This window comes from Phalaenopsis equestris, unplaced genomic scaffold (genome assembly GCF_001263595.1).
Source record: "Phalaenopsis equestris unplaced genomic scaffold, ASM126359v1 Scaffold001062, whole genome shotgun sequence".
Lineage (NCBI taxonomy): Eukaryota > Viridiplantae > Streptophyta > Magnoliopsida > Asparagales > Orchidaceae > Phalaenopsis > Phalaenopsis equestris.
The window spans coordinates 534,834-549,822 of record NW_018165501.1 but is presented as its reverse complement, the minus strand read 5'-3'; the positions used below and the strand labels follow the sequence as shown (position 1 = coordinate 549,822).

Below are 14,989 nucleotides of genomic sequence, written 5' to 3'. Positions count from 1 at the left end.
CAACTTTTCTTTAGGTCTTTGTATAGCTCTGTTGTACAATATAAGCCCTAATTCGTTTTAAGACTCTGAGGTTGTCGTTCTTTACGACCTAAATCCTCACATCTTTCAGGCTATTTGTGTGATTGTTTCACACGAATGTAAGCCCTAACTAATAAAATTGGCATGATGAAACATTTAAATATTTCTCCTCTAAACTGAAGCTAAACTATAGAGTAGCTTGGGAAGTCACCGAGGTTCTTCTCTAGGTCTGTGACATCCCCTAGTTCTTCCTCCTTTGGATTCTACAATAAATGTTCTAAATTTGAGTCATTCATTTTTCACACCTCTTTGTCCGATCTCATTGAAAATTACTATCCTTTTGACCCCTTTGAAGATAATATTCCCTAATTTTTATCGAGAGTTTTCTTAGGTGACTTCAATTATCTAAGATGTAATTAACTATAAGGGCTTGCTCTTATAGGAAGCTTTTCCGAACCCAACTTAGTATAAACCCTATTTAATTCTTTGTATTAAATTGGAGAACTTGTTGGCAAATAAAATAGTTTTCGCAGACCAAACGAATGTCACATATTTCTTAGTTTATTTGATCGAGCCTCGCCATCTTGTCTTGTGTTTATCTCCCGGGATAGATACAAGGTTTGATGTATATTGCTCTTTCATTTGAACTATGAAAGATATGGAATCAGTTTGATTTCATATTTTTTTAAACTTATATATACATTAAAAATGTCTTTCCGAAGTGGACGACAGGATTTCGATTCCAGCGACTGACATCTTTCAACAAGCAACTCCTCAACCAAAATAGTGCTAAACTTGTACTACATGAATGGAAGGAAAGATTGTCTCTGAGAACACGAGAATATATGGATCCATCTGAATTTCTTCTCTTCTGATTGTCCCTCCTCATATGACTAGCCTCCATATCCAGCTCAATTCTTCTAGCTCTCTATGGCAGAACTGAGTAATCATTTATTCCAAGAGAAATCAATGACCAACTAATCACATCTCTGAGCCCAGACAAAAATTAATGGCACTTATTCTCTGCATTAGGAATCAACTGAGGTGCATACGTAGAGTGTATGGTGAATTTAGCTTCATACTGCATAAGCGATGACCCAATACTAACCTGATAAACTTGCTTTGCATCTGTCTCATGGGAGATAGTGGTACGAACCAATCTCTAAAGGCGCTCATGAACTCACTCAACTTAATAATGTGACTGGATCCACCCCCAATTTTATCCTGCAGTTGTCCACACCACCATCTATTTTCTTCTCCCTTTAATTAAAATGTGACCAGTGTAACCATCCTCTCTAAAGGATATGAAAATACATCTACGATCTTCTCCACTCCCAGTATTCAGTTTTCAGCTTCTACAGGACCCACTTCTCTAGAAAAAAGAAGTGGTCTCATATCCTGAAAAAATTTCAGGTACTTATACATCGGATATCCTCCACTAGAACTGTTCTGAGTCCGAGAGTTCTTAATCAACGACATTACTACAATCATAATCTCAATATATGCATCAATATTCACAGTAATCTGTGGGGCTGCATCAACTTCTATAATATCATATCTAGCTCCTTCCCCCTGATTTTTCATATTTTTGAAAAAAAAATAAAAGAGATTATAATTAGATAAAGTTTAATTCTTTATCAATATTATTTATAAATTCGAGTAATGATCCTAATACTTTTTTAGATCATGATCCAAGCTAAATTCTTTTATACCACTTTTGTTAGGACCCGACCTGGTGCTTAGAATTAACTAAGGCGGGAACTATGGTTAGATGATATTAACATCGTACTATCCATATTTTGAAAATTCTAATACATATAAAATATCCATTAATTTACAAAGTGCAATAAAATCTAAAGCATCCAGAATAATAACATCCAAAGAGAATATCTCAATCTAGTATTAAAACAATATATCAATATATGAAAAAAATAGTAAGGAAAAAACTATAATTCTAAAACTACCTAGCAGCAGTTGTCCTCCTCCTATAAACCAAATCTCTTTTATTAGACATATCAACCTAATACTTTCTTTCTCCTGAAAGAAAATATTAATTGCAACAATAAGTATAGCATAGTGAGTAATTATAATCAAATATGCATTAAATTATTATGATATGCAATGCATGAATGACCAAAAGTTAATGCAGCTCATTTCATTACAACTTTAAAATTATCCATTCTTATTTTACTTTAAGTTTTTACAAATTTAACCTCTTAATAGTCATCACAGGATTGCCGTCATAGTCGAAGGTATTCTAAAAAATGTGACCGTAGACACGCTCAAAACTGTGCCCGAAAGTACCCTCAAATTGTACCCGAATGTATATCTTTACCATTTTTTGTAACGTGCATGGGCACATTACACACTCTATCAGTATCATCTGCGAGTAATCTTGTAGGACTTGATCATTTACTTATAACTTCATTTCCCTTAAATTACCTCATTTTTCTTTTCCCGTTCATTTCCCTTAATTCTTAAGCTACAACATGCATACAATCATAAAATAATTGTAAAGAAATTCTTTATTAATAAACTTTAAATTTAATGCTTATAAGAAAATAATTACTCACCTTATCTTACAAGAGGTTTCTGAAATACTTCTTTTCCAGTGACTTATTTGGACAACTTATATTAATAAAAAATGTGCAAATCATTTGATAAGAATCTTATTCTTAAAAAAATACTTATTATATTAATGACATATAATTAAAATGATACATAAACAATTATAGAATTTCTTACTTTAAAAGTTTGTTTTGCTTCCCTCCACATAATTTCCCTTTTTCTCTAACAACTTTAATTGTTCTGCCTCTAACCTTCTATCTTTAATGCCTGATTAAATTAAACATGTTATTATCATTTAGTGAATAAACTAATAATTTTAATTTAAACAAATTTTCATCATTAAACATTAAAAATCTAGAAGATTTGGTTCTTATCGTTCACACATAATGCCCAATTTCATGCACGAGCTAACTACCTTCTCCTTGGCATCAAAACTTTTCACTTACGATGCCTGCTTCAAGTGACTATACATTAACACAATAATTAATTAATTTAAAACTCATAAATATATATAACCTATTATTAATTTACTTAATAAAATTCTTAACCTTACATTAAGTCCTTGACCAGCTGCCCTAACCCGCACAAAAGGCTTGATCCCTGCTTCTTTATCCCGCCTTCAGCCTCTGCTCAATTGCGTGAGCTCGAGCTCCCTCCTTTTCTTCTTTGAGACTCCGACAAGTCTTAACAGTGCATTCCTTTTTCTCCAACAAGGCTCAACATCTTGGTGAGTCCCTTACTCCTCTCGATCACGACACCTTCTACATGCGAACTCGACACAATAAGGGATCAACGTCGCTTTCTCCTTCTTCTATAAGCAGGACTTGGCATCAGAGGTTTCCTTCTTCTACTTTGAATTCCCCTCCACCTTTCGATTGTGGCGCTAATCAAACACTCCACACCGCAATGTTGCCTCCTATGGCTAGAGTTTGGTGTCGGAAGAGGCAAGAGATATACACACCTCCCTTTTTCTTCCTCTCCCTTATATCATCATCATCATCATCTTCATCTTCTTCTTCTTCTAATTATTAATATTATTTTATTATTTTTGTTGTTATTACATTATGAGTGCTGACAAACTGCACTGTGAAATCTTTTTGAATTCATCGAAGAAGGTGATTACTCTCATCAGGAGGCCATTAAACCACCTAAGGATTGAGTCTCTCAGCATGGTGTGGAATAACTTATACTTAAGTGTGTCAGAGATTTTGAGAAACCAGACAACCGACTAAAAAGAAGTGATATGATTGGTTGGATCACTTCGACCCTTGTTTGATTTCAAAGATGGAAGTTTGAACTTCTTCGATGGCTCAACATCAAAGATCTGTTAGGAGAATGCATTATCCGACTTAGGTAAACTTTCATTTACCCAAATTACAATCTCACCAACAGCGCAGACCCATCACAATCCTGATACTAGGAGTCTTTAATTCTTTGTCTCTTGAAACACTCGATGGTCTTAGGGTTCAGGTTCTTCTCGAGGGTTTTGTTCCTGGAGAGCTTGCAATCCTCTTATTGCTTATGACATGATTCAACACTCACCGCAACTTTTAGAATGTAAAAGCTGAATATATACTGTGGATCACACCCAAGGTATAAGGCGTAGGACAAACCAGAGAAAAAATGAGGGAGAAAAAGTGGAAATAAAGTGCACAGTAACACGAGTTTTGATGGAATAAATTTAGTAGTCATTTATTAGAGAAATGACCTCCTATTTATAAGTTCCACGAGTATTTAGTGTGAAATTAACTGTTTTTATGATTTAATAGGGACATTATAAGTTATTATTATACCTTTTAATATTTATAACTGACTCCAAGACCCTATTATATTCATAACTCACATTAGCGTCATTTTATATTCATAACTGCTTGAAGAATGACATTTAATGACCTGCTAATTTTGTCATTCGGTTGTCTGAAAACTTTTGGTCAACTAACATGCATTTAGTCAACCCTCTTAGTGGAATCATGAGTAGAGACCCTCTTGTCGTTAGGGTAAACTTGAGCTGTCAGACAGGGAGTGTATCGTTGTAATTTGATGGGCATCTCTCCTTAGACAAAAGGCCTTCACTGAAGATCAGAAAGGCATTCCGTGGGGGCCTTTTGGCCATCTTTGTGAAGAATTTTAGAATCGAATAAGGGAGCTAGTTATGAACGAATGTTCTTTGGATTGAGTGCCTTCTATTCATTTGTTCGACTGTGCTTTTGTTTGGTTAACTCAATGTTTCAACCGAAGGAAGCAATGCTTGGTGTTCCGTATTTTGACTATATCGATACACACTCCTTGGTATTCATAAGCGAGACTCAGTTGATTTTCTCGAGATTCATGTGATTATATTTTTGATGTACAATATACGAAACACACAATTTTTATGTATTTATATATTAACATCTAAACTTTGATTTTTACGCATAGCATTAAAATCATTAATATCACATTACAAAATCATTATTATGTACTTATAAAAATTGAAATACATCTTTCATGCATGATTATTTATTATGAAAGTGCTCTAAATATAATGTGTGTGTGTGTGTGTAATAGAAAAAATGCAGCTTGTAGCTGTTTGACGAACCAATAGGAGTACATTTTTGGACAACAAAACGACCACCTTGCGCTGGCCACCCATAACCACTCGGGTGGCCTCCTTGTGATGGCCATCACCAGCTAGTCAGCATCACTCAATTGTCCACCGCAACAATGTTGGCCAGCCACCTCATCACAAGCCGACCGACCGCATTGCCACCAAACTCTAATTGGCCGACCTCCATTCTCAAGCGGACTGACCACCCTGGGTAGCCACTCGACGCCGACAAACTCCAATGCTCCAAAACAACAAATCTGAGCGAGAAAATGACCAAAATACCCTGCCCTATGTTCTGTAAAGCGAGGATAAATATATAATATGATATTTCCTCGTTTTCTCTTGTATGAGTAGAATAACCTATAAAATGTAAAAGAGTCTGTCTCTTTCTTTGGGCTCTCCTCTCCCTCACCCCCATGTAGGGAGAACTCTCCCCTTCCCTTATAATCACCTATTTGTAGAATAAAATGGACCAAAGAGCTCAAGAAAATCACTTTTCACCCCTCTTCAATCCCCCGTTCTTGCCCCACGGGCAAAGTTTTTCTCCCTTTCTTTCTCTTTGCCTCGATCTCACGCTAAATGTCTTGGGCACAATTTACATGACAAATCTCACAAATCACTCAAATAACAAGTATCAAAGAAACTTTAATTTTTAAACTTAGCATTCAAATCATTAATATCACATTATGAAGTCATTATTATGTACTTATAGAAATTGAAATACATCTTTCATGCATAATTATATATTATCACAGTATTCTAAATATAATAATAAAAGTATAAATATTAGATATACAAATTTAATATATATATTATATATATATATATACATATACATATATATATTAATATATATATACATATATTTCAAACTAAAAAAGATATTTGAGGGCAAAATTGAATTGAATCAGAAGCAAAATGTTCGTCCTGCCGAGTAAGAAACAAATCGCACTCAATCGTTTATTCAGACCGGCAAGCGATCATCGTGCGTAATTTAACAGGAACTCCCCACAATCCCAGTGCCCATCACCGGCTGTTTTCAATAAACCTCGTGCTGGAGGCCGCACGAACCGTCACGTGGCGGTGGTCCCAGAGACAGTTCGCCGGCAAAGGCCAACATCGGTCACATGACTGTCCCCTGTGGGGACCACCCTCTGCCCCATCCCCGAAAAAAGTTGACCGCTTCTCCACCAACACATAACCGCGGTCCCCACTATTTCATACCGCGCTGCTAATTGTTCATCTTTCACTAATCTTGCCCCCCATACGGCTTCGCGCCTGCTAAGCTCGGTTCAGCTAATGCGCTCTGCAGCCGATCCGGCTCGAGCCATCTGCGCCGAACCGGGAGACAGCGCGGGCCGATCCGGCTCAAGCCATCTGCGCCGAACCGGGAGACAGCGCGAACCGACACGCTGGCCCACAACCCCGAGGCTCCGTCGTTGCACACGCTCCCGGCTCCCGCCTGACGCGTTGAGTTTTCTGGCGTCCGATCATGAACACGTGTCGATCATCCAACGGTAAATAGTCAGTGTTATAAGCAGGCGGAGTGCTCCGTCGGCTTTGAACATTTGCTTTGAGCCAAGTAACATAGAGCTCTACTGCAGGTTGGTGGAGAAACCCTAACGCTGACGGAGAGAGGTAAGTTTGGCGTAGATGTCGGCAGAAACGGCGAAGAGTTCGACTGAGTCGGATGTTTCCGGTCTCGATTATGAGGAGACTGAGCTGAAGCTCGGTCTTCCGGGGAGCTCACGCATCGCCGGATCGGAGACGGAGAGAAAGCGTGGGTATTCCAAGACTGTCGATCTGAAGCTTGGTGGCTCTGGAGGAGGCAATCTTGACTATTTGACTGCGGAGTCGTCTGACACGCGCTCTTGCGCAGCCGGGACGCTGCCGGCCAACAAGTAAATGTTGACCTCACTTGAGATTTACCTTGTTTTAACTTTGGTGACGCTTTATTAGTGACTGTTGGGAATTTTCATGGTGTTCAGGGCGCGGGTGATTGGGTGGCCGCCTGTGAGGGCATTCCGAAAGAACGCGCTGAAGAGTTGCACATATGTGAAGGTGGCCGTGGATGGGGCGCCGTACCTTCGAAAAGTGGACCTGGAGATGAACGAAGGGTATCAGCAGCTGCTGACCGCACTTCAAGAGATGTTCTCCTGTTTTACGATTCGTAAGTTTCCTAACATCTACGGGGATTAAGAGGATTGATGTTTTTCTTACTACAATTATGAGAATGTTGCACTGAGTTTTACTGGTTTTTTGGCAGGTAACTCGCCGAACAACAACGAGAGGAGGCTGGTTGATCCGCTTAACGGAACAGAGTATGTGCCTACATATGAGGATAAGGATGGGGACTGGATGCTTGTTGGTGATGTTCCATGGAAGTAAGATAATTATTCGTGCAGTTGTGTTTTTTGGTTAGTTCGTGCAATGTTTTAGTATACGGTGCCGTGTTATATTAATTTTTTTCTTGATGTACTTATCTTTTGCTCCGGGGTTTATGTTAATATGATTATGTGCTTATCAACAGATCTGATAATTTTCTTTTGTGGTTATGCGGTGGACATACATTTAAATACATCTCACTTTGTGCAGTCGATTAATGTTATATGTTCTAGATGATTTCATTTGAAAAAATTGATGATAGGTTAGTCGACAACTAAGATTAACGTTATATTGTGATGATCAGGCCGCTTGATTGTGTAATTGCAATATTATTGAGTAGATTAATTATTCTCGTTATTTACATTTTAAGGCTGTTAGAATAGGTTTGATCTGTTTGTTGGGTGCATTATTCTAACCCGTTGATCATGGCTTAGGGCATTTGAGATCTTGTTCTTATCATCTGAATGAAAAAAAAAAAAAACCAATAATATTTCATGGACATGGTATATATGCCTTAATAACCTTCTATTTAGGTGAGATTTAAATATTTACCTGATATTTTTTTATATTTCCAGTGACTTTAAGTTACTTTAAATCTTAACCACTTAAATATCTGTTGTCAATGTAAGATGCTTAAGATGAGTGTATTCATTTCTTTTTAAGTTTGTATCTATCTATCTCTCTATAGTCCTGTCTTTCAAATTATTATAGGATTTTTTGTCATAATTTACATCCAGTCCATGAACTAGTTAGTAAACATGTTCTATGCTGATTTACCTATGCAATTTGTGTGAAATTAGGCTGTGGATGTACGAATGGTTTGAATAAAAAATGTTGAAAAAGTGACCTTATTCACCCACCTTAAAGAAATTGGGTTGATTCAAAGTGTTAAATTGTACATGCCGAACTAGTGGGTTAGGATAGTACAAGCCTTTTTGTGACCTTGGTGAGCTGAGTTTTTAACTATGAACCAACAACACTTTTAAATTGAGTTGTCTTGTGTTTGATGCTGTTTTTAGACAATTTGACATTAGAACATCTAGAATATTTTTGGTTGGCCTACCATGTCAGGTGCTTTATTTCCTTATTTCCTTGCTAAGCTTGTGACATTAATGACACATTTGAACCCTATTTCGATGTCATCTCATTGTAAGGTATTGGATATGTTATACATGAAATGTGTCACTATAATTCATCTAATCACTTTTATTTTAAATTCCACTTTTCATTATTCTTCTCTTAACTCCATTAATATTCCTCACTTAAGTATCATTTAGTCTTGAGCTTTATTATTCTACATTAAAAAATTATATTTATTACCCATCGAATTTAATTTTATATTTTTAATTATTAATGATGGAAATTTGAATTAGATGCATTCTAGATTTACATTTACACCATTTTTAACTCGTCTGTGACTTGTATCTAAGAATTTACTTCTACCATGTTGTTTTTGCCTCTTATGTCTGTGCACTATGTACTATACTATTAACCTAATATAACATTTGATAGATTGAGGATTAAAATTCATGCAGTCTTATCAATGTAGTTTTTGCGTCAAAGGCTTCATTTTGGAATGTAATAATTATTTTTTTATCAAGTTAGATGATAGTGGTTTTGATAAAAAAAGTGAAGTTAAGAATAGTGATAACAAGTTATATCAGGTTTAAGAAATTACAAATAGATTTTTTTTTTTTTTGGGTTCTCTTTGTTAGAATATGCAAAGAGAATTATTTCTACTAACATATTACAAAGAGAATATATTGAAGAATAGAGCCATACTGAGCATAAAAGAGGGTTGTTAGGACTGGTTTGAATTTCTTAAGTATGAAGTTATCATAGCGTACCTAAAATCTTGGTATTAAAATCAAGAAAGAAAAATTTGATTTCTTTTTTTTTTTATAGATAATAGTACAAATAAAATATGCTCTTATATTGTTGAGGAAGTGCGTAGGGGAAGAAGAAAAAAAGAAAGAGCAAGACAATAAAGGGAGAATGAGAAAAGACTGTAAGGGTTGATATGTTTGGCTTATTTGGTTGGGCTTTAAGTTAGGTATAAGCTGGATTAAAATCACAATGAATTAACATTAAAACACCATCCATAACATGATATAAACTCTAATTTTGGATAGCCTATGCAAAGCTTAAACGGGCTTGTAATAGAGTTTCTAAGCATTGCTCATCTTCACTATTTCCTCTCATAAGTGCCATCAATAATATTTCCCTTCTTTTTGAGCATGACGTTCTCACAAGCATTTCTCAAAAAAAATTTTCAAGTGAATGTCATTTGATTAAAACGCTTTCATTGCAAGTTCTCTATTTTTTGAGGACTTGTTTAAGGGAAAAAGTGGACAGAGAGCTAGAGAAGGCAAGTATAATGGTAAAAGAGTAAAGGGGTTTATTGATATGTAGAGCATGCATATTTGAAGTTTAATTCAGGTATTAGTTATTTTATGCCTTTGAGTCCAATCAAATAATGTAAAAATGCTATCCATGAGGGATGTATGTAAGCTCTACTTTTCCATTTAGTGGGGATAAGCCGTGTGAAATTTAAGCAAGGTTGCAATGATGCTTAAACTTATCTTAACTTTGTGATCTTCTTACGCAAGAGCCACAAGAGCCACCAATATGTCCCTTCTTGCAAGTAATGACGTTCGCACACATCTGTCATGCTTCTTGCAAGCATGAAGTTCACACGCATCTGTCATGAAGCCATCCATGTCTTGTTGCCATCACCCCCCCATCCTTCGCTCTGCTGAATACCATCAACAAAGCTGACCTTATTGTGACTGCCATCATCTTCACCTTCAAATCTTCTCTTCTCTTTATCATCTCATATGCAAAATCTTCCACTATTTTTTGCATTATGAAGTGGAATCAGTGTATCTCCTGTTGCATGTTCAAACACCGCTGGGAATGATATTTCTGACAGCCCATTGAAGACTGTTTGGGTTGATGCTAAAGGCTATCATGCATACCTTTATAATAGTTAGCTGGGTATAGAAATTACATTTTGCAGGCTGATTTACTCACAAGTTTTGGAAGTTATGGTAGTTTAGTTGTGAATATTATTTGATTGAAATGAGAAGTACTTTTCTTTTTTATTAAATTGATCAAAGGTGACAATTTTATTTTATTGGTAGATATTTCTATTTTTGTGAGACTTCATGTACTTATTTTAATAGTAAAACAATTCATGTATATGCAATATAGAACACTGATAAGTTAAAAAAAAGTGTTTTTACTAAAGTGCAACCACTAATTTTATCTTCTGATGTTTTTTATCAACCAAATAATCTACTTCCACTTAGGAATTGAAACCTTTATATTTTCTTAATTTATCGTATGCCATGACCAAGTAAACCCATACAAAGGTAAGAAAAGAAAGTATAAGGATCAGGGAAAAAAAATTAGTGAGAAAAGTGAATAAAATTGATGATGAGAAGAGAAGTGATTCTCATGAGTCTCATGAGTCTCTATTTGTTCTTCATCATTGCTTCATTTATTACATCCCTCTCATCTCCTTGTTAATAGCACCCTTCCATTGTTCAAAATCTACTTGAACATGTTGCATCGTTGTAGGTGTCCTGTATTTTGTTGTATCGTTTGATTTCATTCAAATTAAACTTTTTGAATTTCACATAAATATCACCGTTTGAACGTTGAGGATCAAGATTATTATATTACAAACTCATTTAGATGTGGAATTCATATGGTCTTGATTATCATTATCATTTTGATCCATTTAACTCACTTTGTTGATGATATTTATAAATGCCACGAGAAGTTAACCTCTCTTTGTATTAGTTGTTGTGAAGGACAATCCTGTCATCTCGATCCTAGGTTTTGTGCAAGCAGCACCTTTTTTTAGGAATTTTATGGTCTGTAGGATCGGTGTATTGCAAGCACTTCTATTTTGCTTCAACGGGCACACCTTAAATGTTGATGTCTCCTAGATTGCCATGGGTGGATTGAGTTGCCAGCTACTACTAAATTGTTGTGGGAGGTTTGCTCAATAGTTTCCTTGGTGTCATATTGCTTTGTCATAATATATATAAAAGGAGCATTTGATTATCAGTAGCCAAAAAGGTCAGTGAATGCAGTAGTTTGCATTAAAGATCAGCTAGGCAAATAATATAGCCAGTGCAAATGTAATGTCACAAGATTAATACTATTCAAAACTAGCATAATGGCTCTTATTCTAACTATTTGTTGGCAATTTTCTTACCTGCTATTATTTTTCGTTCTTATTTATCTTCCTTTAGGGTTGGGGGTTGTTTTTTGGCTAGTTCTTGGCATGATATATTTGCGTTATCAATTTAATCGCTTGTTATTAATAATTTTATAAAATTCTTCTTTTTGCCTGATAATTATTAAATTTAATAATGAGCATGATCATTCAATATTCTAACACGTACATGAATTGTATCAAAACCGTTGTTAATTGTTAAAATGAAAGACCGAAGTTGCCGGGTTTCATTTTTTAAAGGCGAGCTTGATGTGTCTCAATATGTCAAAGTCAGCTATCTGTCACGGACAAATAGTCCCACATCGGCTAGGTGTAGGGCCGAAAAGCAGTATTTAAGTCCTGGACTGCCCACCACCCTTAAGGGCTCTTTTGGGAGGTGACAAGTAGTATCAGAGCAGATTACTGTCTGCCAGGTGTGTGGACTCTCCATGGTCCAGTGGGACCCTCGGTGGAGCCGATCCACGAGGGCGTCACGTGATTGGGTGGAGGAGAATGTCACAGACAAATAGTCCCACATCGGCTAGGTGTAGGGTCGAAAAACAGTATTTAAGTCCTGGGCTGCCCACCACCCTTGAGCTCATTTGAGAGGTGACATATTGCTACTTTATCTTACCATTTTGGAAAACTAAACAATGCAGCAAAACCTTGATGTTAGCTCATAAACTGAACATAACAATTAATTTTTGCTGTGGATGCACATAGCTCTGACCGAAAGATGCTTACCTGGATCAAAGTCATGCTCTTCTGAACCTTAGATAAAGATCCGGTAGTGTCCTCCGCATTAATTGATTGAGTCTATTGGTCCTACCTAAGTTAGACAATCTGGATCTTGGGATGCTAGTTTGAGTAGTTAGGAGTATCACTGGTTCGCTTCAATTTGAAATACTTGAATTAAGCTTCAACCCACTTCAACCTTAGTCAAATTAGTAGACCATAACAGACCTGGTTCTCTTACTTAATTCTAATCCAATTCAACCATAGTTAGATGTATTAAAATCTGATCCGCCTCGCTCAATCTAAATTGAACCAAGTCTCCAAATTTGGTTTGGGTTTAAGTTGAATTGAACTCGAGTTCATCTTGTCTAGTGTAATCAGCTTGTGAGATTGAAATAAATTTGGTTGTGCCCAAGTAATTTAGTTTGGTCCCAGCTTAACTCAAATAGCCTTAGAGTAAATGAATCGTCCCAGCTTAACTCAAATAGCCGTAGAGTAAGTGAATCTGCCTAACATTCGGCATGAAACAAATTTTATTTTGCACTTGTATTAAATGAATCACCATGCGGAAGATGCCAATTCTTAGAAATTCATGTGGACATATGAAATCCATCAATCCTCATATATTCGGGTGTCGGGTTCCTCGACATGTGTACGCTAAATTAGATAATGCTTTGAAATATGTGTTAATGCTAAAAATATGCAATTGCATAAATGCCGATGCAAAAACGTGTTCTGGGTCCATTTTTAGCTTTGAAAATTGTTCCAACAAATGCTTTTCTTAAAAGCCTTGAAATCCTAATCAGCGTGCATTGACCAAAGGTCCTTGTCATCATCGATTTTTGATTTTCCGCCAGGGCTTTTGCATTGCACCCTCTCGTTCGAAAAAGTTAAAAATTTTGCTCCTAAAGTCTAACAGTTAAATATATAAAACACGCTGCTGCTGACAGATCAATTTTGTTTGCACCATGTTAAATAAGCCTGTAAAATTTGTTAATATGTATTAGAAAAGACATGATGATTTCAGTGGCTATGTTCTTGTTATTATTCTGAAGAATGATAATATAATATTTAATCGTAAGATAGTTACTGCGATTCCTGATATTTTTGATCTCTGCAGAATGTTTGTTACCTCCTGCAAACGTCTTCGCTTGATGAAAAGCTCAGAAGCTGTCAATTTAGGTGAAATTGGATTTTTTTTGGTCTCAAATTGCTTCATGGCATGTCTGTTGCCACGATGGCATCTCTGTTGCCACGATCTTTCAAATCTTTTTTTGGTTTCTTTTCAATCCTCATCTTGTTTGGTTATTAATCTTGCAGGTCCGAGGCCATCTCAGATTGGCTAGAGCTGATTATGAGGAAAAAGGATTATGCCGCAGCACCATCACTGATTCACTGGCTATCATGTACAGGGATTGTTTCTGTTCTTCTCTGGTCCTTTTGAAGTGTTTACCGTTGTTGTGCTTTTTAAGTGGAGAAAATAATGAATGTTTGCCGTTGTACCACTTGTTATTAGTTATTGGTTTTGACTTGTTTAAGTTTGGAAGATACAAGTATGAATATATATATATATACGGCTTACAGTTTGTTTTGTGATCTAAGTAAGGGCTGAACTCATATATATAAGGCTTACAGTTTGTTTTGTGATCTAAATAAGGGCTGAACTCATTATGTCGACTTCCCATTTATGCACGGTTTTGACCTGGAAGCTCATTCAAATTTTGTAGGGATTGAGGGTTTATGATGATCAATGCTTTTTTTTTTTTTTTTTTATTGTTTTTCCCTTGAAATGCATTATCGTCTAATCTAAATTCCTACCGATTGGATCCGGGCAGATCATGTGCGGCATGTTGATTTTTCTTGAAGGTGTTTTTTTAACCTCACAGTATATATAGTCTTTATAATTTAAACTTTCCATCAAAAAATTTCTCCCCAGAACAAAATTTCTCTAAATCTCTCTCGTCTCGGCCCAGCACGCCCCCCCCCCCCCCCACCCACCCCTCACAGTATATATAGTCTTTATAATTTAAAGACACCGGCTCGCCCCTCTTCTGCTTAGTGATGCTCCTTCTCTCTTCTTCTTCTTCATTGGTAGGCTAGGGCATGGGTTCCTTCGCCGCTTCCACCTTCCTCCCTTGTTGGCACTTTGATATCTGATAGAAGCGTTGATCAAAATTGGGGATTTTAAGGAGTTTATTTTAGTTGAACTTGAACGGAGGCCAAGAAATGCGCCGTAGAAAAATGGAGAAAAAAAGCTAGTATTGGCACAGACAAGCCATATCGTAGGGATATTGCTTGCCATCTTAGGAGAAAGAGAAGATGCCTGACAAACTAAATCCTGAATGGAGTGAAAGACGTGAGCTCGATCGCCACCTCCAAGGTGCTAGATACAGATTGCGCCTATTATTGTTGTGAAATTGACATCTGCTGGCGAGAAAATCTTTTTAATGATGCAGTGGTAGTCAAAG

General features: G+C 36.4%; 1 protein-coding gene across 1 annotated transcript; it reads left to right on the top strand.

The window, feature by feature from the left end:
• Positions 1–6,751: 6,751 nt before the first annotated feature.
• On the top strand, positions 6,752–14,122 carry LOC110032935 (auxin-responsive protein IAA1-like). Its single transcript, XM_020736730.1, has 5 exons — positions 6,752–7,074; positions 7,162–7,343; positions 7,440–7,557; positions 13,642–13,703; positions 13,842–14,122. Exons 1-5 carry the CDS (start codon positions 6,827–6,829, stop codon positions 13,865–13,867), a joined length of 636 nt encoding a protein of 211 aa, XP_020592389.1. The 5' UTR covers positions 6,752–6,826; the 3' UTR covers positions 13,868–14,122.
• The last annotated feature ends 867 nt before the right edge of the window (positions 14,123–14,989 follow it).

Excerpts from the sequence above, each read along its gene's own strand:
- LOC110032935 (XM_020736730.1), top strand. The coding sequence starts at position 6,827 with ATGTCGGCAGAAACGGCGAAGAGTTCGACTGAGTCGGATGTTTCCGGT. Across the intron at positions 7,558-13,641 it reads GTTGGTGATGTTCCATGGAA|AATGTTTGTTACCTCCTGCA; the intron begins GTAAGATAATTA and ends TGATCTCTGCAG. Across the intron at positions 13,704-13,841 it reads CTCAGAAGCTGTCAATTTAG|GTCCGAGGCCATCTCAGATT; the intron begins GTGAAATTGGAT and ends TTAATCTTGCAG.